At 40.6% G+C, this 24,504-nt stretch overlaps 2 protein-coding genes across 5 annotated transcripts in view; one reads left to right on the top strand and one right to left on the bottom strand.

The window, feature by feature from the left end:
• The window catches only part of ostn (osteocrin), a 74,489-nt gene extending 53,468 nt beyond the window's left edge, over positions 1-21,021 (top strand). For 2 of the 3 annotated variants that reach the window (XM_017708864.2, XM_037546844.1), the window contains 4 exons: positions 16,439-16,537; positions 17,029-17,249; positions 20,195-20,298; positions 20,487-21,021. In XM_017708864.2, the coding sequence (XP_017564353.1) occupies positions 16,439-16,537; positions 17,029-17,249; positions 20,195-20,279 (405 nt within the window). In that variant the 3' untranslated portion in view covers positions 20,280-20,298; positions 20,487-21,021. Of the gene's footprint in view, positions 1-13,877; positions 14,097-16,438; positions 16,538-17,028; positions 17,250-20,194; positions 20,299-20,486 lie in introns of those variants that run through there. The other variant, XM_017708863.2, reaches the window with a different exon arrangement.
• Positions 21,022-21,426: 405 nt separating this feature from the next.
• Positions 21,427-24,504, bottom strand: part of masp1 (mannan-binding lectin serine peptidase 1) — a 22,147-nt gene continuing 19,069 nt past the window's right edge. For both annotated transcript variants that reach the window (XM_017708875.2, XM_017708876.2), the window contains exon 12: positions 21,427-23,446. In XM_017708875.2, coding sequence (XP_017564364.2) covers positions 22,575-23,446 — 872 coding nt within the window. In that variant the 3' untranslated portion in view covers positions 21,427-22,574. The remainder of the gene's footprint in view (positions 23,447-24,504) is intronic.

The following is a 24,504-nucleotide window of genomic DNA, read 5'->3' as shown; positions in this document are numbered from 1 at the left end:
GGGGAGGGCTCAGTTGTGCTTCTGCTGTAAGACCTTGAGGTAGTGCTAAAGTCTATGTAGCAGATTTGCTGTTAAAATATGGACGTGCATGAGGTCACATCTGATACAATAATAGCATCTTTGTATGTTTCCTTCCAAAATAACTCTCCATTGAAATATGTCCCTTAAGTAGCCTGGCTTTGGGTGGTGTGGGAAATGGTGCCAGGGGGGAAAGTGGGGAGAAGAGGGTTCAGGGAGTTCAGACTTTTGGGGGTCTCTGCATGCATTGGGGTATTTTTTTCCTTTTCTTTGACACACACACACACACACACACACACACACACAGATAGAGAGAGATATGCAATTCGAGTAGTCTTTCTCTATAAAGAGTTGTCTATGTCTGTTTATATATGTATGTTCATTAAACTCTGTAAATCCTGAGGAACAAATGTCTATAGATCAGGTTTCCTTTTATATATATATATATATATATATATATATATGTGTGTGTGTGTGTGTGTGTGTGTGTGTGTGCGCGCGCACGCATGCATCTTTGCTGGGTTGTCCGCAGGCGGTCGCATGATAACCCTATTGTCCAATCAGAGCTGCTGATTGTTGTTCAGCACTTGCTTCGAGGGGGCCCTGGCTCCAGCCCCAGATTCATCCTAATCAGTCAAAACAGTACCCCCTCTTCTGCTGTAATTGCACCCCAAAACAGTCTCTAATACAACAGCCCCGCACCAAAGAGCCAAAATAAAGATGCACTTGTTTTCAGCTTTACAATGATTTACTTTGCTTACTTTCTAATGCCCGTGTTCAGCAAGTTGATGTGTGTTCAACACATTTTATGACTCATTATACTGCCAGACCTGATTAAAGGATCAGTGTCACATATTACAAAAGGTAAAACGTTTGGTGGCTATAGCGCTAGCCCCCTAGCAGAAGCATCTTAAGCGCTTGTCTTAGATTAATGCAATGCTTAAATTAGGGGCTGGGGGTGGTGGGTGGGGTCAGTGTGTGTGAATACAAAGTGGGGTCTGATGGTAAGGGCTGGATTGTGAATATGTATGTATGTGTGTGTGTGTGTGTGTGTGTGTGTGTGTGTGTGTGTGTGTGTGTGTGTGTGTGCTTGACCATTTTGGGGGTCCTGCGCATAAACAGTGCCAGCCTCTGGTTGCAAGCCAAGCCTGGAGGGGTGACACTGCAGAAAGAGGGGCGACAAAAAAGCCTCAAAAGGATAAAGGACAAGCCCAAAACCTGCAAACTTCTCTATAAACCCATGGGAAAACACACTCTTGCCTAAACACACACATACACACACACACACACACACACACACACACACACACACAGAAACATAATACACACACTCACTTATTTACATGGTATGAAGGAGGTCAGAGTAGAAAGTTTGCTATTGTATCTGTGCATAGGCCTCTAGTAGTAGTAGTAGTTCATTAATGTAAATAAAAAAATATTTCAAAGGCAAGAACTTTTATTAAGCACACTTATAATGGGTTACCTGTAATGTTATAGGTCTGATATCAGCATTTAAAAATGTTTGTGTGTGTGTGTGTGTGTGTGTGTGTGTGTGTGTGTGTGTGTGTGTGTGTGTGAGAGAGAGAGAGAAAGAGAGTGAGAATGCTCTTATTAAAATTAGTTAGCTAGTTCAAAATTGTTGTCAACAATGCTCTGGTCCCCAGTGGTAACCAACTAATGCTATTCATTGTTTCTAAGCTGTGAATAGATAGTTGTGATGTGGCGTCATCTGCTGGTAAAAAATGATATTACAGTGATTTCAGGTTGTAAGTAAGGTTGTAAGTCAGGTTGTCGGCGTGTATTATAATTGTGGATTAAGTTGCATAATTGTCCTGTTTTAAATAATATTTAGACATTTTAAATAATTATATTTGGACGTCTGCATTTCTTCAAGATCTGTTTCAGTAAGGCCAGGCACAGAGGGTCAGCTCACGTCCAATGGGCTTTATCACTCTTGGGTGACCACTCTGGTGCGGTATCGACGGCCTCTGGAGATTTCACCTCAGTCTAGAGGTCTGCTTTGTCCTCGGGTTTCAGGTCAAGTAAAGCATCAGGCTCAGGTCAAGCTTGTGTTTGTATTCTAATAAGTGATTTTCTGTGTAATAGGTTTGTTTGGGTTTGAGTCAGGTCAGCGTTTTTAGCAGTACCACTCAGGTGTCTCAGATGCTGGCTTTAATTCCATGTCCATGTGGACCTGTACCTCAGTAATGCATCACCACAGTGCTTGAGATTTGGACACAAATCTGTGGAGTTCTTACATATATTTATTTTCAGTGGTAAAATGTAAAGAGGTTGCAGATAGGCCTACATTTGCTAATAACATAAGGTTATCACAGTTGAAGATGTCCAGAATAATGAACAGAGCTGTGCATGATGATAAATAAAATGAAAAATCTGTAAAACATCAGGAAGTCATAATACAATTACTATTCAGAATTCTTGGTATTTTAGAAGTGGTAAACAAATCTCAAGGCAGACAGCTTGACGACAAATTAAATAGGTAATTGCAGTATATTATTTATCACTTAATAACTTAATTGTTCCAAGATATAAATGGACATTATGCATAATTGTATATGAAATAAAATTCCAAAAAATGATTCAAAATTTTTGAACGGTAATTCCATCAGGAATTTCCCCAGTATATAAAGACACCTAGATGGGCAAATATTCCAAATATTCCAATGCAGCTAGAGATATTGTTATATTATCCTGAGTTTTCTAATGCAGCATAGGCACTCCAGGAGAACATAACCATGGATGTAAAGGACTGGTGGTCATGTAATTGTTAATTGTCACATGATAGATTTTGTGAAGTATGTACAGTATTCAGTATATAGTACAATGTATGTTATTTCAAACACAGCCTGTGTGTGTGTGTGTGCGCGCATGTGTGTGTGCGTGCATACATAGGTGTATTTGACAGTAGTCCATGTTTCACACACTTCCTAAATGACGGCCTGTCACAGTAGCTCTTTACGGCCAATGGTAAAAGGATGCTGGCGGCTGCCCTCCGGCCTGCCCCTCTTTGCAATGCAAATCGTCACAGCCAGTAAAGGGACAGCAGGAAACTGCTTCTTAGGACATTCACACTTGACGCACATGTTGCTCTTTCACATACATGAACATATCACACACCCAAAGTAATAATACAGCCACAACAACTAACATTACAACTACCTCAGGCCAAAAGGACAAAAGTACAATACAAATTGTTTTATACTTCTCCAATGTTTTTAACCTAATCTCTGTCTGTCCCATCTGTAGCATGCTTACCGTTACAGACAATATCAACGCATAAAAATCCTGTCTGGACGCGTCGCTGGATTGTCATGTATAGCAGAAGCCAATACGCAGGTGTTTTACCAAGTGCAATTAAAAGTTCATGGTAATCAGCCTTATGCTAAAGATGCTACAGACAGAGATTAGGTTGAAAAATTCTGGAAAATGACTTTAATGAACCTTAAACATTAAATGTTACAATGCAGATACTTACTTGAATCCCATTCAGTGCATTTTTTAAATAAAGCTGAAATAATTGTATTGTGCTTAAATTTTTGCTTATGTGCTGAACTGTGGTCAGAAATGCATATGGCTGTCATATCCCTACACTGACACATATGTACCATCTTATAAACATAAGCATCTTTAATTCTGCACGTATTCTGCTCTGTGACTAGTTCCTCAGTAGCCACACATCTGGCAGTTTAACCATGGTTTTGCTCAGGGAGTCCCACTGGCTTTCTGGGAAAGAGGAAGCGTTGCTGTTTTCTTTCTCACTCGGTGTCCAGTGCTTGTTTATCCAGTAATGAGTGCAATCACACGGCTCAGTGGATATGAGAAGCCTCCGAGCCTACCTCACCCACCACCTCCCTCTCTCTCTCTCTCTCTCTCTCTTCCTCTCTCTCTCTTCAGTCCGTAACCCGAGGCACTGTACTGGCTCCACTGTACAGTCTAAATTTGGGGAAACTTTAGATTTGGCCCAGTGCTTAGCGTACAAACCCCAATTTCCTCCCAGAGAGGGTGAGAATGAGAGGAGGATAAAGGTGGGACGAGGGGATGTTTATGCTAAACTGGGGTAAACCAGCACTGGTTTCCATGGTGAATGCCCCAATGACCATCTGAAAAAAGTCACCCCCCTTTCCTTCTCTTTCTGTGCGACCAGGTCAATTTACGATCTTCAACTCATGAGGAGAGAACGATTACAGGTAAATAGTGGAAAAAAGTGTTTCACACAGTTCCTCTCTTTCTCCACAATGGAGAAAGTGATGCTATGATGGACTGAGGCTGAGATGCAGCAGGTGCGGGACTGACAAACACGTTGAGTGCACACTTCAACAAATTTGTGCCTTAGTGTTACTTAATGTCACTGGAGAAATAGAAACGTGTTCAGTGCATGACTCAGTATGATGGCAGAGCGGAGAGGTTGACGGTAAGTGGGTCAGGTAGCGGCTCAGGAGACTTCCAGACAGCACTGAGGCTTTATAGGGTGCGGCGTTATTGGGTTACATTATGGGAAGATATGAGACTAAGCCATGTCAAACTCCAGTCCAAACAGTTTAAAGCTGCCCCTCATTTTAATCGCCAGGTGATTATCAGGCTTTCACGAACACATTCAGGTATGATGAAGCAGAGAAAAGTCTAATCAGCACTGTTCAGCACAGTTATGTAACCTATCAGGTTATTTTAAACACACCTAGCTTATTTTCTTAATCTGTCTATGCTTAGGCTTTGGGGCAAGCATGAATTTATCATTGATCAGAGGCATACTTGGTAATTTTTACCAGGGATGGCAGGGAGACTTGGATGTATGTTCAGAAGATTTATATAATGAACAACCTGAAAAAAAAACAGCAACTGTCCAGTCCTGTCCATGTGCTTGTGGTTACCTTCTAGTTCTGTCCATGTGCTTTTTTTATTCTTCCCTGTCCTGTATTTTTCCCTAGTTGTTTGCTGGTCTTTGTAGTGTATTGTTTGTATTGTGTTGTTTGGTCTTTGTATTATATTGTTCAGTGTCATTCTTCCAGCCTCCGTTGTTTGTTATTCCTGTGTTCATTTTCCTCATGTCTGTCCCTCATTCTCTCCACGTTGGCTCATTGACCCTGGACTGTTTTGAGTCTGATGATGGATTCGCCCTTAATAAATCTCGCTTCTCTTCGCATGTGTCCACCTCATCATCGCTCCCACACGTTACAGCAACCAACATATATATGTAACGTAAAGTAAATATAGAGTTTATCTGTTCTGGAAAATAGCAGCTTGACACTTACATTCAACTGAATTTATCAGCTGAATTCCCAACTATGTGTAAGTCAGAAGTAATACTCTACATTAAATGAGTTATATTGCACATAACAAAGGCTGTAGCAGAACCAAAAGACTTTTATATGCTATAATATTCAGAGTAGGCCTGAGAATAAATACCTAGACCACCTGTGGCCACCTGCCAGTAATAGCCTGACTATTCACATCCACTAGAAAGCTAGCTTTACATAAACCCACCAACACTGCTACACCCTTCACTATAAAGCATGTGCCACAGGAACAACTTTTGACAACTGTGACGGACTTTGATATTTTAGCTTTTGTAGTAAAAGAGCACTGTAAGTACCAAATTGTAGGCTTAGGCTTAATCTGTGTCTGGGAAGCTATCAAGTAAGGCTATAAATAATATATATATATATATAAAAGTAAGGTTATAAAAAAAAAAAAAATTATATATATATAGGCAGCAGATCACTCTCCACGGCTCCACGGCGTCTCCAGACTCTGTCACATCTGTCACATGTGCTCAGTGTGAACCTGCTTTCATCTGTGAAGATCACAGGGCGCCAGTGGTGAATTTGCCAATCCTGGTGTTCTCTGGCAAATGCCAAGCGTCCCGCACAGTGTTGGGCTGTGAGCACAACCCCCATCTGTGGACGTCGGGCCCTCATACCATCCTCATGGAGTTGGTTTCTAACCGTTTGTGCAGACACATGCACATTTGTGGCCTGCTGGAGGTCATTCTGCAGGGCTCTGGCAGCTCCTCCTGTTCCTCCTTGCACAAAGGTGGAGGTGGCGGTCCTGCTGCTGGGTTGTTGCCCTCCTACGGCCTCCTCCACGTCTCCTGGTGTACTGGCCTGTCTCCTGGTAGCGCCTCCAGCCTCTGGACACTACGCTGACAGACACAGCAAACCTTCTTGCCACAGCTCGCATTGATGTGCCATCCTGGATGAGCTGCCCTACCTGAGCCACTTGTGTGGGTTGTAGAGTCCGTCTCCTGCTACCACGAGTGTGAAAGACCACCAACATTCAAAAGTGACCAAAACATCAGGCAGAAAGGTACTGAGAAGTGGTCTGTGGTCCCACCTGCAGAGCCACTCCTTTATTGAGTGTGTCTTGCTAATCACCAATAATTTCCAGCTGTTGTCTGTTCCATTTGCACAACAGCTGTGAAACTGATTGTCAGTGTTGCTTCCTAAGTGGACAGTTTGATTTCACAGAAGTTTGATTTACTTGGAGTTATATTGTGTTGTTTAAGGGTTCCCTTTATTTTTTTGGGCAGTGTATATGGGCCTAAAATAGTAAGGAGCATTAAAACCTTCATAACACTACACTACTATAGAGTCGAATTGCTAAAAATGGTTAACGAATTTGAGACTGACAGTACTGATCTGGAATCAGGCCTTAGAGAAGCAGCAAGCACAAATGCTACGGTTTCTCTCATGACTTGTCTGATTAGAGCACAAGCTTGGGCGGGAGCGTGAATCGCTCTTACACACAGGCTCTTCTCACACAGCCTCAGAAAAACACACATGGTTTTTCTCTCAGTGGCTAAACTAACAGGCTGAGGAAGGCTTCTTGCTGTATCTGCAGACTGAAACAAAAGAACCCTCTTTCTCTCCTTTTCTCTGCCCTCTCACTCTGCTTCTGCTCTCTCCGGACTTCTAATCTGATCAGGTTTCCCTGCACAGCTGCAGTCTTCTACTCGCCCAGCACTCGTTCATTTTACTCTTTCTCTGTTCCTCTTTCTGTGTGTCTCTTTTCTCTCTTTCTCAACACTGAAGGGAAGCGTTGCTGGGAAATCAGAAATACTGCCTTGATGCCCTTCTGTCCAAGATTTTGCTGAGTCATGTTTGAAGCCACAAGATCCTTCATGTTATGCCTCAGATATGTGATCAAATACACCAAATGTTCAATAAATGGATTCAGTAGCAATGAACAGCAGTCAACAGTTCAATCATGCTTGCATGTTTGCTTTAAGGCCCACACTTGTGTTGGGGGCCAAGGTGTGATGTTAGTGGTGGGCCAAGGAGACAAAACATCTAGCAACTTATTAGCCTAATGGTTTCACACGCTGTATTAAAAATAGGTTTCTATCAGTACTCCAGGCAGACTCTCTTGCCATTTAGATTCAGCGACAAAATATTCTTCACACAGCTGGTCTCTAAATTTCCTCTTATCTGTGTACCACCATATAATCATAGAAAGTATTTCAAAAAACCTTTAAAAGTAACATACATGTCCTCTCATTGGCTGAAGGCATGAGGGTTAGGCAAGTTTTAAGCGGGCCAACATAAATGTTCTGGGCCAATTTTTGGTCCTGCTCCAAGTAAGCTGAACACTATTTAGCTCATTGTGTTTAGCTTACTGTATTTTTTTTACGTTCATTTCTTCACGTTTTTCTTTACGTTAATTACGTTAAATGTTCACTGAATTCTTTCCACCTTATGACATCACAAAACGTTTCATTGTAAGATGTTCTGCCAGTGAAACACACTCACTGATGGAATCGCTGAAATCACTGTTATGATTCATGTGGCTTATTCATTTATATGAGCGTGAACATTAGACAAGCAGGACAAAGGGTAAAGCTTAATCCTCTATAAGCCCCTTCGTTATACCTCACTAAAAATTGTTACTCCTGTGGACGTTCATCCTGTGGAAGTAAGGTGTTAAACTGTTGGGGTTCTATGCTCATAATGTCACCTTTGGGACAAAGGCATAGTCCATTTACAAAAACCAGACTCATCTAAATGAATGATGAGTAAAATGACAGAGCAGTACGAGGCAAGGTACGAGGCTTGCTTTAAGATTTGTAAATGTTACTCTTATGAGAGTGGAATGTAAAAATGCATCAAGAAATTGTTAGTTTTAGCATTTTTTCTATAAGCAATAACATAGTGACAAAGTGGAAAAAGGCAGTGCAGTGTGGTGGGTAACACCTCTGCCTTCTGTGTTGTAGACTGGGGTTCAAACCCCACCTGGGTAAGCACCCTGCACTATACCAATAAGAGTCCATGGGCAAGACTCCTAACACCACCTTCTCCTACCTGTGTAAAATCATCAAATTGTAAGTCGCTCTGGAGAAGAGCGTCAGCCAAATGTAGTGTTGATAGACTGCAATATGTGCTAAAAACTCATCAAACCATCGGGAAGAGATTCAGGGGATTGTTTTCTGAACTGGCTTCTGGCTGTTGTCAGAAGAAAACCTTGTATCTCCAAAATGGTAACTTTACAGGAAAAGGAAAAGCCAACTTTACTTTTAGTGTAGGTCAATGGAACCAGTCATTTTGGGCCATTTCCTTTAGTCCATTCTTTATGAAATTTACAGACAATGCAAAGGACAGCAAGCATTTCCAAATTATGTTTAAAAAAATGAAAAACAACAATGGAGATACGAGGTTTTCTTCTGACAACAGCCATATGAAACTCATGTTTATAACTGATGGGTGAAGAATTTTTCAAACCAAAATGGTCCAGCCTGCTATATGGCTATATAATCCCCTGAATCTCTTCCTGATGGTGTGGAAAACGTCTATTGGTGAGTTTTTAGCACATATTGCAGTTTATCAACACTACATTTGGCTGATGCTCTTATCCACAGCGACTTACAATTTGATGAGTTTACACACACACACACACACACACACACACACACACACACACACACACACACACACACACATACATATATATATATATGCCACTTTGACAGTAAAGTTGTGGAAAATTGTGGTCAGCAGAGGTTCTAAGAAGGTTCATCCTCTCTGTGTTGGTGTCATTTGTTTTTCACTTTCAAATAGTGTAAGGAACATTTATTACTGCATTCACACTTTAGCAGTATTCACCATATTTAATTTATATATTATAAAATTAGCTGAATTAATAAGGGGTTGCTTTAGCTCCTGCCATAGTTGAGAAATTGCATAGTGTAATGTGATTACTCCTGAGCAGCTCATCTGAACACAGGTGCTTGGAGGTAGTCTAGACCTATGAGTCACCGCTAATAGTTTTTAAAGCTGGATTTATAATGTTTAAAGCTGAGTTTATATCTGGAGGAGTGTTTCCGGCCGCCCGATCAAGCCTAACCTGTAAAAGTTAATGGCCTGCCTGCAGGAAGCTAAACATAGATGGTGTTTTGATTACATGAAAATTGACATTTCAAAAGAGATTAGGATCAGACCACTAAAACAACAGAGCAGAGAGCCGAGGGGCAGGGGCCAGCTGAAGGCTACCTTTGCAGGGCTGGCACTACACGGAACAGCAATTACACGCACACTCACATGAGGACACATGTCCCTCTTGATTTTTCCACCGTGTATATTCATTTATGTTAGCATACATGTGTGTGTATCCATTTTAGGGTAATCCCTCTTTTCTACACTTCTGTGAAAAACCTTTAATTGAAATAGTACCTTCATATTATTTGGAGATTTTTTTTAACTTTCATGAGGTTGTTCATACTTACACATCTCATATACAGTTCTTTAAAGAACCATCCACTAAAATGTCTTCTAGGGAACCAAAATAAGCCTTTTTTATATAGAGAGTGTCCTCCCTCTCACGTTTGACCCTGTGACCTTGCCTTCATTGAGCTCTCAGGAGTCCTTCTGTAGCAAAAGCAGGTGGGACAGATGACTTCATCTTGCGGAGACAGTCCCATTAATGACAGAAGAACCAGGCTAAGGGATCCAGAGCTTTGGCCATTTTCTTCCCACATTATTCATACATTACTGTGATATTACTGTGCTGTCATTATTAACACAGGTGTATTTTCCCAATGAGCAAATCTTCCAGCACACTGCATGGGCACTCTTTGGGCCAAGAGAGCGACAGGACAAAGTCAAAAATAGGAGAACACAAAACTGAGAACCTTTTGCACATATTTCCACTTGAAATTTACACACATAATGTCTATTGACTTTGTACTTATAAATATGCACAAAAATGTGTATTGAAATAATACTGCCAAAAAAATGTTCTCATGCAAATTACACCTGGTGTCATTATAAAAGACGCTGCCATTGGTTGAGAAGATTTCTTGTGACAAGTAGCAATCACGGCGGCACGGTGGCGCTGTTGCCTCACAGCGAGGAGGGCCTGGGTTCGATTCCCCGGCCGGGTGACCGGGGTCCTCTCTGTATGGAGGTTGCATGTTCTCCCCGTGTCTGCGTGGGTTTCCTCTGGGTTCTCCGGTTTCCTCCCACAGTCCAAAGACATGCAGTCAGGCCAACTGGATGTGCTAAATTGCCCCTGGGTGTGAGTGACTGACTGTGTCTGTCTGTCTGCCCTGCGATGGACTGGCAACCTGTCCAGGGTGTATCCTGCTTTCTGCCGATGACCGCTGGGATAGGCTCCAGCACCCCCCTGTGACCCTGAGGGAGAAGCGGCTTAGAAGATGGACGGATGGATGGAAGTAGCAATCACTGTGAAGGTGAAGTCCTCACCATTATTAAACAGCACTTGAATGGAAAACTACAGAGCTGTAGCGAAGACCTTAAACTGCTCGGTTAAACAAGCTTTACAGAATGTTGACAAAACACTCATTCAACATAACTGAGAAAGTGCAGCACATTGTTCAGATGTAATATGTCTCAACTTGACTATGTTCAAAACAACGTTGACGAATTTACCCGCATAATATTCGACCGATTACGCAACAAAAACTACATACGATCTATTCTAGCACTGCGACCTTTCACACACATGTGTAAATGCATGTCAGTCAAACTTAAGAACACACTAAATATACAAATGTTCCGAAAAATAGAGAATCATATGCATCACAGTCTCTCGTTAAATTGAATGGAATTTTTGTCAATTTGTCAATGTTGTAAAAGCACACACACACACACACACACACACACACACACACACACACACACGGGCTGTGTTTGAAATAACATACATTGTACTATATACTGAATACTGTACATACTTCACAAAATCTAGCATGTGACAATTAACAATTACATGACCACCAGTCCTTTACATCCATGGTTAAGTTCTCCTGGAGTGCCTATGCTGCATTAGAAAACTCAGGATAATATAACAATATCTCTAGCTGCATTGGAATATTTGGAATATTTGGAATATTTGCCCATCTAGGTGTCTTTATATACTGGGGAAATTCCTGATGGTCATATACTGCATACTTATTACTTTTGAACACAATCAGTATGTGAGCAATATGTAATAAGTATCTCAAACAGAGCTAATAACTACAAGTGGAACCCTAATCAGCTATTTAATGGTGCATCTGTTTGCGTGTGTATGTCAGATGTATGACTGTGAGAGGCTTATTGATTTATTAATAATATATTAGTATTTGAACAGAATAGATAATATATAACTGAGTTTTGTGAGTATGAGAGCTAATAGACGTCTACAGTCCTGATGCACAAAGACTGAGTAGCTGTGAAAATCATTAAGTGTAAGTGATAGCGACTTGGCCGGACATGGACGTTTGCATCTAGACGTGACCGTCTCTTAAAAGAGTATCGCCATGGAGATGCCTCTGACAGCACAGCATTTAATATGAAGATATAATAGACAGGCCTCATCTGTACGCGCACACACACACACACACACACACACACATGCGCCCAAATGTCCACTAACTTGAACCTTAAGCACCTTAACAGTCCATATAGAGAATCTTGCCAATAGATAGACTCAGATAAAACACTCACACGAGTTAAGGAAGATTATGTTGAGTCTCGTCGCTATACACACAGATCGTTGCTCACCCTGAGGACCCTGGATAATGGAAAATGACAGAGCTTCATCTCCATAAGCACAGAAACAGGCTTCCTCTCTTTCTCTCTAATTTCTCTTTTTCACTCAATTGCGTTTTGCCGCACACAATCACTTCCTCATGTGTAAACTCATACTCACCTAGTCCTGTGTCTAAAAATAAAGCGTGCACATACGCATGCAACCCATCTGACTTTCTAAAACAGCTGTTGAAGCTGTGGGGTTCTCCTCAGGATGGAAAGGCCCGGGGCAGGAGAGAGAGAGAGAGAGAGAGAGAGAGAGAGAGAGAGCTACTGTGTCACTCTCTCTTCAGAGTTAAATATAGTGGAGATCTAGAGTAAATATAGGCAGGCTGCTGGGGAGCCCCTCATTGATCATCACCACACACACACACACACAAAGAATGAGAGAGTGAAGAGATCAAGGCAAAGATGATCTGAAATAGTGCTTTGTTAAGCAAACACAACTGCGTCCTACAAATATATGATTTAGAAATGGATAGTTATGGTTCTAAAATCTGATTGGCTGAGCAGTGTCCAAAGCCATTCTAACAGCACATATTAATGTAGCACATATTATTTTAATGGGCTGTTTTATTAATGATGTTTGTGTCTATATAATGGCATATGATGTTTATGTACCAAAACCAGTCATAATTCATTTTTATATAACCATTTTCCAACCGCTCCTTATCCATTAGAATTAAACAGGCTGTTTTTGTTACCATGCCTTTAACACCGATATATGTAAATGACCTCTGTTCTGATTGGCTATCTGACAGGGCTGTCTTGTTGTAGGCTGAATAGGATACCGAACATCAATGGTCAGGACCACCACAGGACCACCACAGAGCAGATATTATTTGAGTGGTGGATCATTCTCAGCACTGCGGTGCCACTGAAGTGGTGATGTTGTGTTAGTGTGTGTTGCACTGCTACAAGAAGATTAGACACAGCAGAGCACAGCAGTGTCACTACTAGACCAAGAGGAGTCCCATAATCAAAAATATCCAGCCAACAGGATCCTATGGGCAGCGTCCTGTGACCACTGATGAAGAATTAGAGCATGACAGAGTTACTGTCTCTGACTTTACTTCAACAAGGTGGACCAACAAGGCAGGTGTGTCTAATAGAGTGGATAGTAAGTGGACACAGTGTTTATAAACCTCCAGCAGCACTGCTGTGTGCCTAATGAAATGCCCAGTGCCTTTGTGTAAATACATTTTTGGTACATCCTAATAACAGTGACTTCAAAATGAACTGTTATTGCGGTTTAGTTTCCATGTACTGATTCTATAGTGAATTATGAGCAGTATGGTTTGATAGTGTTTGTTGAGTGAAAAAGTTGCTTGGCAGCCAAAGCTGCCATATCATATCATATAGATGTAGAGAAAAGAGGAGAGTTCTAGGAGAAATACAGGTCAGAGATTTATGGACAGTCATCTGGCCTCATCTCTCTTTCACTGACACACACAAACACACTCACACGCAGTGTGTTCCTTAGTTATTTCTGAGCCTATGTTGCAAGGTGACATTCAGCAAAGGATAGTTTATACATGTGCAATCTGATTCAGCAGAATAAGAGAGATAAAACGCCTACATGCACTGTAGAGACACACAGACACACACACACACACACACACACACACACACACACACACACACGCACACACCGGTTTACTGGGTTGCACGTTTCACATCAGTTTGTAGGTTACTGTGTGTGAAGTGTCAACTCATACTACACCCCAGCCCCCCCCCCCCCACACACACACACACAAAGCTGGTCCAGCTGTTCCCTTGGGTTGCCACTAGTAGTTAATAGCATCAGGGATGAAAGTGTCAGAGAGAGAGGCTTTAGGGCAAGCAACAGTGGAAAACCTGCAGAAATGATGTCAGAGTGACCACGTCCACCAATTGGAGTGGAGATTCCCAGGGAGAGCCTATAAAACAGTGAAAGACAACACCAGGAACAAGCAAAGGGAGGGAAACTCTGAATGTGAGAAATTCCAGGAACTGTCCGTCCTGTCCTGCGTGACCACGAAAGAATTGTGACTAAAGGTAAGAGGGGCTGAAGGACACCGACCTTCTCCAACATCTAAAAAATGCATCTAATACACAGAGAGATGAGCATACAGGTGTTAGGATTATCATACAGGTGTTTGTTTAGAGATGCATTAGGATTGAAGAGAGTAAATGACAATGGCCTTGTGCATTTTCAACATGTCAGCGCATATTAATCAATTCACGTTTACTTAATGGATTTAGAGACGAACAATTGGAAGTATCAAAACAATGTAGAGTATAAAGTCAGTGCTGCATAGCTCTGAATGGAGTGTTGAGGTGTGAAAGTGTGTGCGGTATTCATGTCTGGTATGGCCAGAGTGGGAGAGTGTCTTTTGGAGAATGTGCAGTGAGAGTTTGTGTGAGATGGCTGGCAACATTTTATTTTTGGGAACGGAAAATGCTAAAGTTAGCTCATGTTGCTGCACAATGTGTTTAGCCCTGTCACTAGGACAGTAGTAAAGGCTGCATCGTCCACACTCACTCTCAAACTCGCATCTAAATGCACTCCATTCCCCTTCAAGGTCAAGAGGTGTGTATAATATACATCTACCCTCTCTTTAAAGCTATTTAAGATGAGAGAAGCTGATCCAGCCAGATAAGAGAAGTATTTATTGCAATGACAAAAGCTGTCGGTTCATTTCTAAGCAAGCTCCCCTTTAAAAGACAATTATTAAAAGTCTGGATAAACCGTGTACAACATGAAACTACTTAATTATTTTATTGTACAGAATGTTTTATTGGTAAAGAACTTTTTACAACAGGCAGCTTTGAAGAAAACAGAAGATCATTTATAATTTAGAATCCCAAAATGCCTCAAATAAAATGTTTTGGTCTGGAGAAGTGAGTTGCACTGGAAGATTCAAACATTATTATATCTAATCGTAAACAGTGATTCTTAAATGAAGGTTAAAAAAACTTCTAATCAGAAAGTCTGGACAATATTTTGCATCAGTTTGCCATGGTAAACAATGGTAGTTAAATTAATGAAAATTCACGGGTTAATAAAAAGTATTAAAACCTACAAATGATATTTTATGCTTAGTCAGTGTAGTAATGGCAGAAGTAGGAGGAGAAGCAATAACAGAAGCAGAATATGTATTACTTATGTTATGTGTGTTGTGTTTTTTTGCAGTTGTATAATATACATAATAAAATTTGCTTTCATAATCAAATTATGAGTAGGTGAATACTATGCTGAATTGCATGATGCTGGGCTTGAACAGGGTACAGCATACAGAAATTAAGTGTAATTCCTAACTGTTGCCAAGAGATGGCAGTAAAATCCTGTCGGACAGACTAAGGAAAAAGCACAAATTGGACAAAATTACATGAACAGTTTGGCTAAATTGCTTAACAAGATTAACAGCCCATTGCCGTACGGTCTGAGATAAACGTGACTTGGCTCAGCATCGCCTTGTGTGTGTGTTTTGTGGTTTGTGTTACGAGGGTGGACAGGGACACAAAGGTAGGGGTGCAGCCAGTGGCCCCGCTGCGGCCCACTGTGTGTTTGGGCTGAGTTCATGTGTTTGTGCAGAGGGTGTGTGTTGGGGTGTGTTCACGCACTAGAATCATTCTCACACTCTCATGGCTGCTAGACCGCCCTGCCAAGTGTATTTTCACAGATGGAGTCCGGCTAAAGGTAAACACCACTTTGTATCTCAGTAACTCAACACGATTGTGTGTGTGTGTGTGTGTGTGCGTGTGTGTGTGTGTGTGTGTGTGTGTGTGTGTGTCTGTCTGAGAATACATTACAGGGAAGACACAATACGCACCATGTGAGGAAGTGGTGTCTGTTTATAATTTACAGATTTGTAAGCGTCTTGAAACTAGGGCATCGATGCAGTATATACAGTGTGTACAGCATATACATCAGCTATATTATCACCATATCATCAACAAGTCAACTGCATTTTCTGTACTTCATGACTCTTGAAATACTTCATGAAATTTAGTGAAATGGGTTGTTGGTACATAGTACACTTGAATTTTTAGAAATGTACCATTCACTCCCCAACGTATACAGTCAGTATACGTTAGCTAACCTACAAGGTGCAGCCTGTTTTTAATGAATTATTGATTAGTGATCAAAACATCAGTTATTTAAATATATCCATCTTCACACACATTCAGCCTACAGCAGTTTAGCCCCACCCCTTCATGCTAAAGTCATAAGGAGTGCTTCAGCCTATACTACTGAGATGCAATACAGGTCAGTGAATCAGAACTTAAAAGCATACTAACAAAAATGAAAATGAATTTAAAAATGAATGAAAAAGTAAATTATGACCATTTTTGCTACACCACACAAACGGTATAAGTGTGTATTTGTGTTGTAGATGCTGGGCTGTGGTTGTGTGCTGCTTTCCTGTCTGCTGACAGTGATGTTGTTCAACTGCAGTGTTGAAAGCCTCCACTTGACCCAGGAAAACCCAGAGGTAAGACGAGGTCATACACACACACACACACACACACACACTAAGCTTGATGAAATTAAGTGGAACGAATAGGAGATGATGGCTTGTCATCGCTGCCACTGATGGCTCTGCAAATATAGTAGGAACCCCTCCAGAATAGCAAGACGCTAGTACTACACTCTACAAATGTGCATAGCTACCTGTCTGTATATTTAATCTAGTCAGCTCTGTTCGTCATCCTTCCTGTGTATCAAGTTCTCCCTGTTCTGTCTATCTTCTGTACGGAGAGTTGCTTGTTTATTACCTACACTTAATAGCCATTTTATCAGAACTGCTTACTACAACTGACCAGGTATTATTTGCGTAGTGGACCACTCTCAGTACAGCAGTGACACTGACATGGTGCTGAGTGTGCTGCTGGTACAGGTGTATCAAGCAAAGCAGCATTGCTGGAGTCGTTATGTAGTCAGAATATATATATATATATCTCTTTTCTCTTCATATTGTCCTAGTATGTGGAGTCTGCTCCAATGGATAACCATGGAGGTCAGCATGGTCCAGTTGTGCCAAAGACTTCAAAGTCAGTCAATCCTAAACTGCTCCTTCTGGACCAGTTGCTCAACCTGGAGAATGATGTCATTGAGACCAAGAGAAAGAGAAGCTTCTCTGGCTCTAATGCTCCACTGGACCGCCTGTCTATCAGCACCATGGACCCTAAGAGCAACAAGCAGAGGTACAAACCAAGAGATATCTAACAGAAGGATCAGCAAACTGACTAATGTAATACCTTGTGGAGGTGATTTATCATAGTTTTTTAGCATAAGTTGAAATGACAAGCTCATGAAATCGCAGTGAAAGGAATCTGGGTATAGCGGCTAATTCTTTAGTAGTAATCAGTAATTAGATAATGGAACATTTCTTAATTAATAACATTATCTGGCTGTTTTCATCATAAAATATAATGCACGCTAATGCATCTTGAATAAAGAAATCAATGATCTTGGCTAACCGACCCGTCTATGGTCCACGTACCAGCTTGTTCTTTCGAAGCTGGACAAGCTTTACAGAATTGTCAAAAGGTTGTGAAATGACACTGTATAAAGAACACTGCCCCGCCTTGTCCATCTTGCATGGTTTTACCCCAGAGAGATGATGCTAACTGGTGCCTCTAATGAACTGCACTGATAAAGAGCTAAAATAAGAACAGATCTATTTAGATCTATTTAAGTGAGCTCATCAGGCCGGTCTGTTCACATCAGTCACTAGGGTATTATAGCAGTGCAGGAATAGAACAAGGATGATTTGCAATTATACTATTTTATACTAAAATATTATGCAATTTTACAAATAATCGTATTAAATCAATTTAAAAAGAAACCAATTCAGTCCCCAATTGGATTCAACTTTCAGTCCAACCTGCTTTTCCAAGTTGAGTCCACTGACAAAACCCTATTTATGCAGAGATCTTTAATTCCACCATATGTACGCAAGCAGTCTTAAGTTACATTCATTTTAAAAGGGTACATTTGTTCGACTAAGATTAGGGCATTCAGCTTAGGGCTTATTCCCAAACACCTCTTCCTGGCAAAATTACAAACAGTTTTTATTCACCAGTGCTCAATTACAGGTAGATTTTGTTGGCTGAGGCTCAAATAAAGACTATTTTCATTGGCTGAGGTCCATTCATGCTCTGAACGAACTGTGTGTGTGGGCGTCTGAGGTTCACTGAGGCCAAATGAGTCTTATGGTTATAGAGTATACAGTGCCTTATATTACTATAAAGGAGTTCATCTGCTAGCCTGTTCTATCTACGTAAACCCACATTTTAACTGGCTTGGCTTTGTAACATCAAGACTCAAATTTTATTCTGTCTAACTTGGACCTCCAGTTTATACGAGTTCTGATCATTCAAAGATTGGAAGATGGGTAGAAATCATTTAAGAATTACACTGACAAGTTTGCTATTTTTGTCCTATCAAAATAGCTCAATGTTTATTTTAGTTTTTTAAGTATTTATTTACTTTTACACAGTTTGAATGTTAAAGCTGCCATTCACATTCTATGTGTTGAATAGAATTCACATTATATTCAACACTACTTGAAAAAAAATCTCATGAGATTATGAACATTTTTCCCATGACATTGTCCACGAACTCTGCTACATAATATTGACGTAACCATGCCATAAGCATGTCATGGAAGATGTCACGTGCACTTCTGTGTTGTCGTGGCAGGTTGTTTACAAGTAACCGTTACTGTTAATTGTCCTGACAGATGTCATAATAAAGCAACTAGAATAACCAGAGGACTCTTTAAAGTATGCAAATATTAGCATGTGACATAAGATCTCAAACATTATGGCATCATGGCAATTATTAGTAATGATAATGAAGGAAATGCAATGTAGTACATGCTGTTCACATGAAACCTTCGTTCGGTTCAGTGTATGCAACGTCACAGCTCTGCTCAATCATCACAACCATTTAGAGTTTGTCTCTTTACAAGACTCAGTCTCCGTGCTGTCACTAAAGAAAAATGGTCCTGATAATAGGAAGGCCTGAGGCATTTCAAAGCACTATCTAAACGATCTTGAGCAGGAGATAAGTTCAGGAGAGAGTCCAAGAACAACACCATGAGTACCTCTCCGGGTTTTATCTAATTCCAGTATGTGACTCAGTCAGTCATCAGGAACTGTGGAACAGTTTCAGTGAGGTTTGACATCACTGATAAACACATGAAAGAAAGAGCACAAAACTTGTTTAGAGCAAGTCTTGTGGCCCATGGCAATATTGTTCTATAACATAGTCCCTTAGTATGCACACTTGTGCTGTCCTGGGTAAAGGTTATCTCCACAAACTTAACAGTAGAGTAATTTTATTCATGTGGGACTGCCTGGAATTATCATTTATCAATTATATAGATGTATATTAATAAATAATATTTTATATTCTGTAATATATAACATTAAATAATACATAGCCTAGAAATATTGGTAGTATAAATGTAATATACTCTTAGTCCCACTTAGCACCTTCTTCTCCAGAAGCCACCACATAAAGTCAGTTGAATTTGAGCTAAACATCTTATTTAAACAACAAGAGAAAATGTTTTTAATTTGTTTGTAGGTATTGTTTAAATGTGGTAATGACAGAAAAAAAATTCAGTTCCTCCAGTTCCCTCCGATGGAGGCATTGCACTCCACTGGTCTCAAGAACAGTCCACTGTCAACCTTACCTAAGACGGGGACAAGACAAGAGACAGAATTATGTCGAGATTGAGACAAAGCCAAAGCCATTCATTTAAGATCTGGAGAAAGGACTGCAGTACAATCCTAATATCAACTCACAGCTAAGAGTTTATGCCTGAAAGTCCTTTTAATTTACTGTTTTATTCAGGTTTCTGTGTTCTTACACGACATTAAATCTGACCTTAAAGTGAGTACTCCAGAAAGGTTTCTTTGGAACAATGCCACTTCTGGTTCTCCAAAGAAACGTTTAATGGCTGTTTTTTGAAGAACCATTTTGGTACATGAATGTGAAAAAGCTTTAAGAGTCCTCCACATAATGTAAAGATTCTATATTGTACAGTCCAGCCAAAAACTATTTAGGAACCTTTATTTTTAAGTGTTGGACCACTGAAGCAAAGTCGACTGATCTTTCTACATTTGTCTATCCACAGGAAGGTGGTGGAGTTACCGAGGCGAAGGGTCACCATTCCGATCGATCGGATTGGGGTGGGGCGTCTTCCCAATAACCGGGGTTAGACCACACCTCCATATATAGGTACACACATTGTATAATGTCCTGCGCTTCTAGGCTAGATCTAACACAGGACAGACTTTGTACATTGTCAGTCTTTCATGTCATTTCTGGGATCTATCTTGATGAAGTTGAAGTTACACAATGCTTCCTTAGAAAAAACAAGGTTAACAAATACTGATTCTGTGTTACTGGTCTCCTTTCGTCCACAGGGGGTACTTGGCAAAGGAAGCCACATGAAAAGCACTCAACTGTCACAAATGTTTCATTCATTATGTATAACCTCCACAATCCAAAATCGCAATATTGCTACTGTCACTTCACTATAGCTTCCCAGTCTTTGACCTTTTCCCAAACCCTGCACTCCATCCATCTCTGACATTGACGCCACATGTCCTATTTTAATGCAACACTTCACTAAGCATCCTATGTTGCATAGCCTTCATTAATAGACAGCCAGCTTCTTCTCTAGAACCCTATAATCAGTCCATAATGCAATAAGCTAGTATTTTCAGCATGTTCACTATATGGCACATTCTTACAAAGTTGTTCTAGAAGTTTGGATGTCAAAGGGAGAAATAGCACAACATTATTTACTCATAATGCCTCTGCTTCAGTCCTGCCTGCTACTCATCTTCACACTAGTACACACGTGCACACACACACCCACACAGACACAGTCTATATTGATTTGACTGAAGGCATTATATGTTATGCCTTAACATTAAACCAGATTAAACATGTAAACCGCCTTGTCTGTTTTTTTGCTTTCAGCTGACTTGTACTATTCAGAGGCGCATTTTTTCAAAAAAGGAATATTAAAAAATCCGTTTTATAAACACCATCTTGTTGATGAGCGTACCAGATTTACTAGCTCTACATAGACATTTTAGAAATACAGACAGGTTACAAAAGAAAAGATCTTAGTAAAGTGTTGGACAACCATGACTTCTCGTTTAAGTGCGTGATTAAATGAACTAAAAAAGATATATTTTATCATTTTGTTTCAACGAAAAACTAAATTCACAGGCCAGGTTATGAAAAAAAAGACAACAACTGAGAAGTTTGCTGCGGTATACCAACAAAGTGCATATTAGTATTAACCACCCAGAAGTTTTTAACCGGCACACAAAGTTGTAATTGATTGAAGAATACAAGTGTTATTGATTTTATTTGGAAGAAATTCCTCGCAACGTCCTTTATAGTATAAAGTAGCTGGTTTATGTTTGTGATTCGGTTCAAAGGTGTCATGAGTTAAAAAGAACCAGGAGGCAGAACACACTGTCACAGCTTATTTCTGGTATTATACAGTTGTTCATCACTGGGAACACAGAGTACAAAAAACATATATATTCAAAATATTACATAGAATATAAAGATGTTCAAAAAATAAGAGTGCCATATTTTGACGTGTGGCAAAGTGGCATGCAGGAAATTTATGTGAGAACAGGTTGGGGGGGGGTATAATAGTAATATGGTATATGACTTTTAATTCAGAATTTTATCAATGTTAAACCATCAACCGGACAATAAAGGTTGCCAAATGTTAAACAGTGTTAAACAAGGACAATGCAGTGGTGCTTGCTGTGGTGCAAATGTTAGCGTAGCTAGTAGGCATACAGCTTCACACAACAGTAGACATGGAAGTAAAATGGACAAAAGCTTGGCAGACAAAGTCTCAAATATGAGGGAGTGAAGTCAAACAACTTGTCATATGATGTGTGGAACTGTTATCATGCTAGCTGAGTTAGCACTAGCGCCACAGCCAGGACCGTTCTACTGTCCAACTTGGCAGTTGTTATTACAACCCCAATTCCAGTGAAGTTGGGACGCTGTGTAAAGCATAAACAAAAAACAGAAAACGATGATTTTCCAAATGCTTTTCAACCTATATTCAACTGAATACACTACAAAGACGAGATGTTTAACGTTCAAACTGATAAACTTTATTGTTTTTTGCAAAAATTCACTCATTTTGAATTTGACGCCTGCTAGCAGTTTAACTGCTAGTCCAGGAATTCAATTCTCAATTGTGTCACTTAAGAGCAATTTAGCCAGTTTGCATTCCGTGTATTAAAAGAAAAAGAAAACTATGGGAGCCCCTGTTTTATTTTTGCATCTTCTTCATCTCATGTACTAATAATAGCTTACACTGGAGTAATATTTGGGCACAGTTTGATGGTAAAAAGCATGGATACCTCCCAATCCTAATGGACAATGAATAAGAATGCACAAGAAAGGTAGGATCGAATGGAAATGTCAATCCCTCCAAATGTCAATCATCCCTCCTTCCCTTACCATCAGCGCTCTGAGTCCATCTGTGTGTGCAGCCAGAGGGCGTAGTTTGCCACTCGGGTATACACCCCGTACACCCGCTGACTCCCACACTCCTCTGGGCCACCCCAGGACACAAGCCCCTGCACTACCCATCTCCCACTGTGGGGATCCTCAATTACAAATGCCCCTCCGCTGTCCCCTAAACAGGTGTCACGGCCTCCTTCGTAGAAACCGGCACAGAACATGTTGTCAGTGATGTTATAGTTAACCGAGCGTGATGCATAGCTGGCTTCGCACTCCTCCTGTGGCACAACGGGTAACTTCACATACTGCAACATCTCAGACACAACACCAGGGTCTGAGGTCAGCCCAATGTCTGAAACAGAAGCATTGGCTGTGTTGATCCCCCATCCAGCAACCACACCTAGCATGCTGGGCAGTGGAGTGAGAGCCTGTCCTCTGACCCACGGTGGGGGCAGACACACAGGCCTCACTACCTCGTTCAGTACCACTTCCTGGCTGAGTTTGACCAGAGCGATGTCATTGTCATAGTTACGTGGGTCAAAGTGTGGGTGCAGGACAAGCCTCTCCACTGAATGGTTGAGGGCCAGCTGTTTGTCACGGACATCTGTAAGCCCCACGGTGACACGTACATGTTCATGGGCGACAGGCACGATGGAGGAGTCCCTGCGCTGAGAGCGGAGCACATGAGCAGCTGTGAGAACCCAAGACGGGGACAACAGCGCACCACTTCCAAACCAACGCCCCTCAGGTACACGATAGGCGTCTTCTACAGAGAGGAGCACCTGCCAGGGGAACAAACCAGGAGATGCAGTTCGTCCACCCACGATACGCTTCTGCTGGGATGGGAAGGGTCGAGAGGTTTCGCCACATGCTTAGATAACAAACAAAAAATACATTCATGTGGCACGAAAATAAAACAAACCAGATAAACACACAGCCTTATGATATGTATCTATTAAATATGGATTGATTTATATTACTTGATTAGATAAACTCATGCAATAACCAATAATTAACACCTTATTGTGGCAGACAATTGGTACATTTAATTAATTTTAATCAAATGAAATCATTTTAAAAGGTGTACATGATTTTATTTCAACATTTTGTGGACATTGTCAGTACTTAAAAACACTTCCCAACTGCATGTTTGATTCCAAAGTGTTCTGTTTAAATTTAATGCAGCACAGCATGTGAAATGTTGAACAGAAATCCTTGTATGCATAGTTTTTAAGGTATGTTTGGAATGTGGCACTACTTTCTCTTTTCCAACTAATTAGATGCCTGTAAAAGTGAAATATCAGGACATGTCATGTATCATGAAAACTTTATTTTAAAAAAAGGATCGTGATATTACATTTTTTGTCATATTGCCCAACCCTATGTCATTGACCTCTTATTTTGTGACTGATTTTGTAGTCAGGGCCATGCCAAAATTAGGAACTCCAGGTCTAAGTGAGTTGTCTCTATGGGAAAAATTAAAGGCAGCTGGAGAATCACACCCTGTGATACAGAAAATAGGTTCCAAAGCTGATTCATTCATTTTTCCCTTTGGCAAAACTAACTCCAAACCGGAGTTCCTAGTTTGAGCATTATAGGGTATATAGGTTGCTTTATTGGAGAGGAATTTGAACCAAATCGTCCAATGTACCATTATCTACTACAGTGTGTATTATTTGTCTGATTGGAATTACCATTACTAGCGACCAGACATGCTTCAGTGCATATGCGAGCTAAAAAAACAAAAAGCTAAATTATCAGTTATAATTACAACTCTTTATATAATTGGCACAGATTTTTCATTATAAGTAGTGATAAAGTATAAGGGCATAGGGAGACAGAGCTTGCACATATTCAAATCAATTGTCCCATTCTCATTGCCGACGTTCTTTGATAGATGTCTTCTTCTTCTTCTTTCGGCTGCTCCCT

This window comes from Pygocentrus nattereri, chromosome 17 (assembly GCF_015220715.1).
Source record: "Pygocentrus nattereri isolate fPygNat1 chromosome 17, fPygNat1.pri, whole genome shotgun sequence".
NCBI lineage: Eukaryota > Metazoa > Chordata > Actinopteri > Characiformes > Serrasalmidae > Pygocentrus > Pygocentrus nattereri.
The sequence above is the reverse complement of the archived record's forward strand: the minus strand, read 5'-3'. Positions and strand labels throughout refer to the sequence as shown.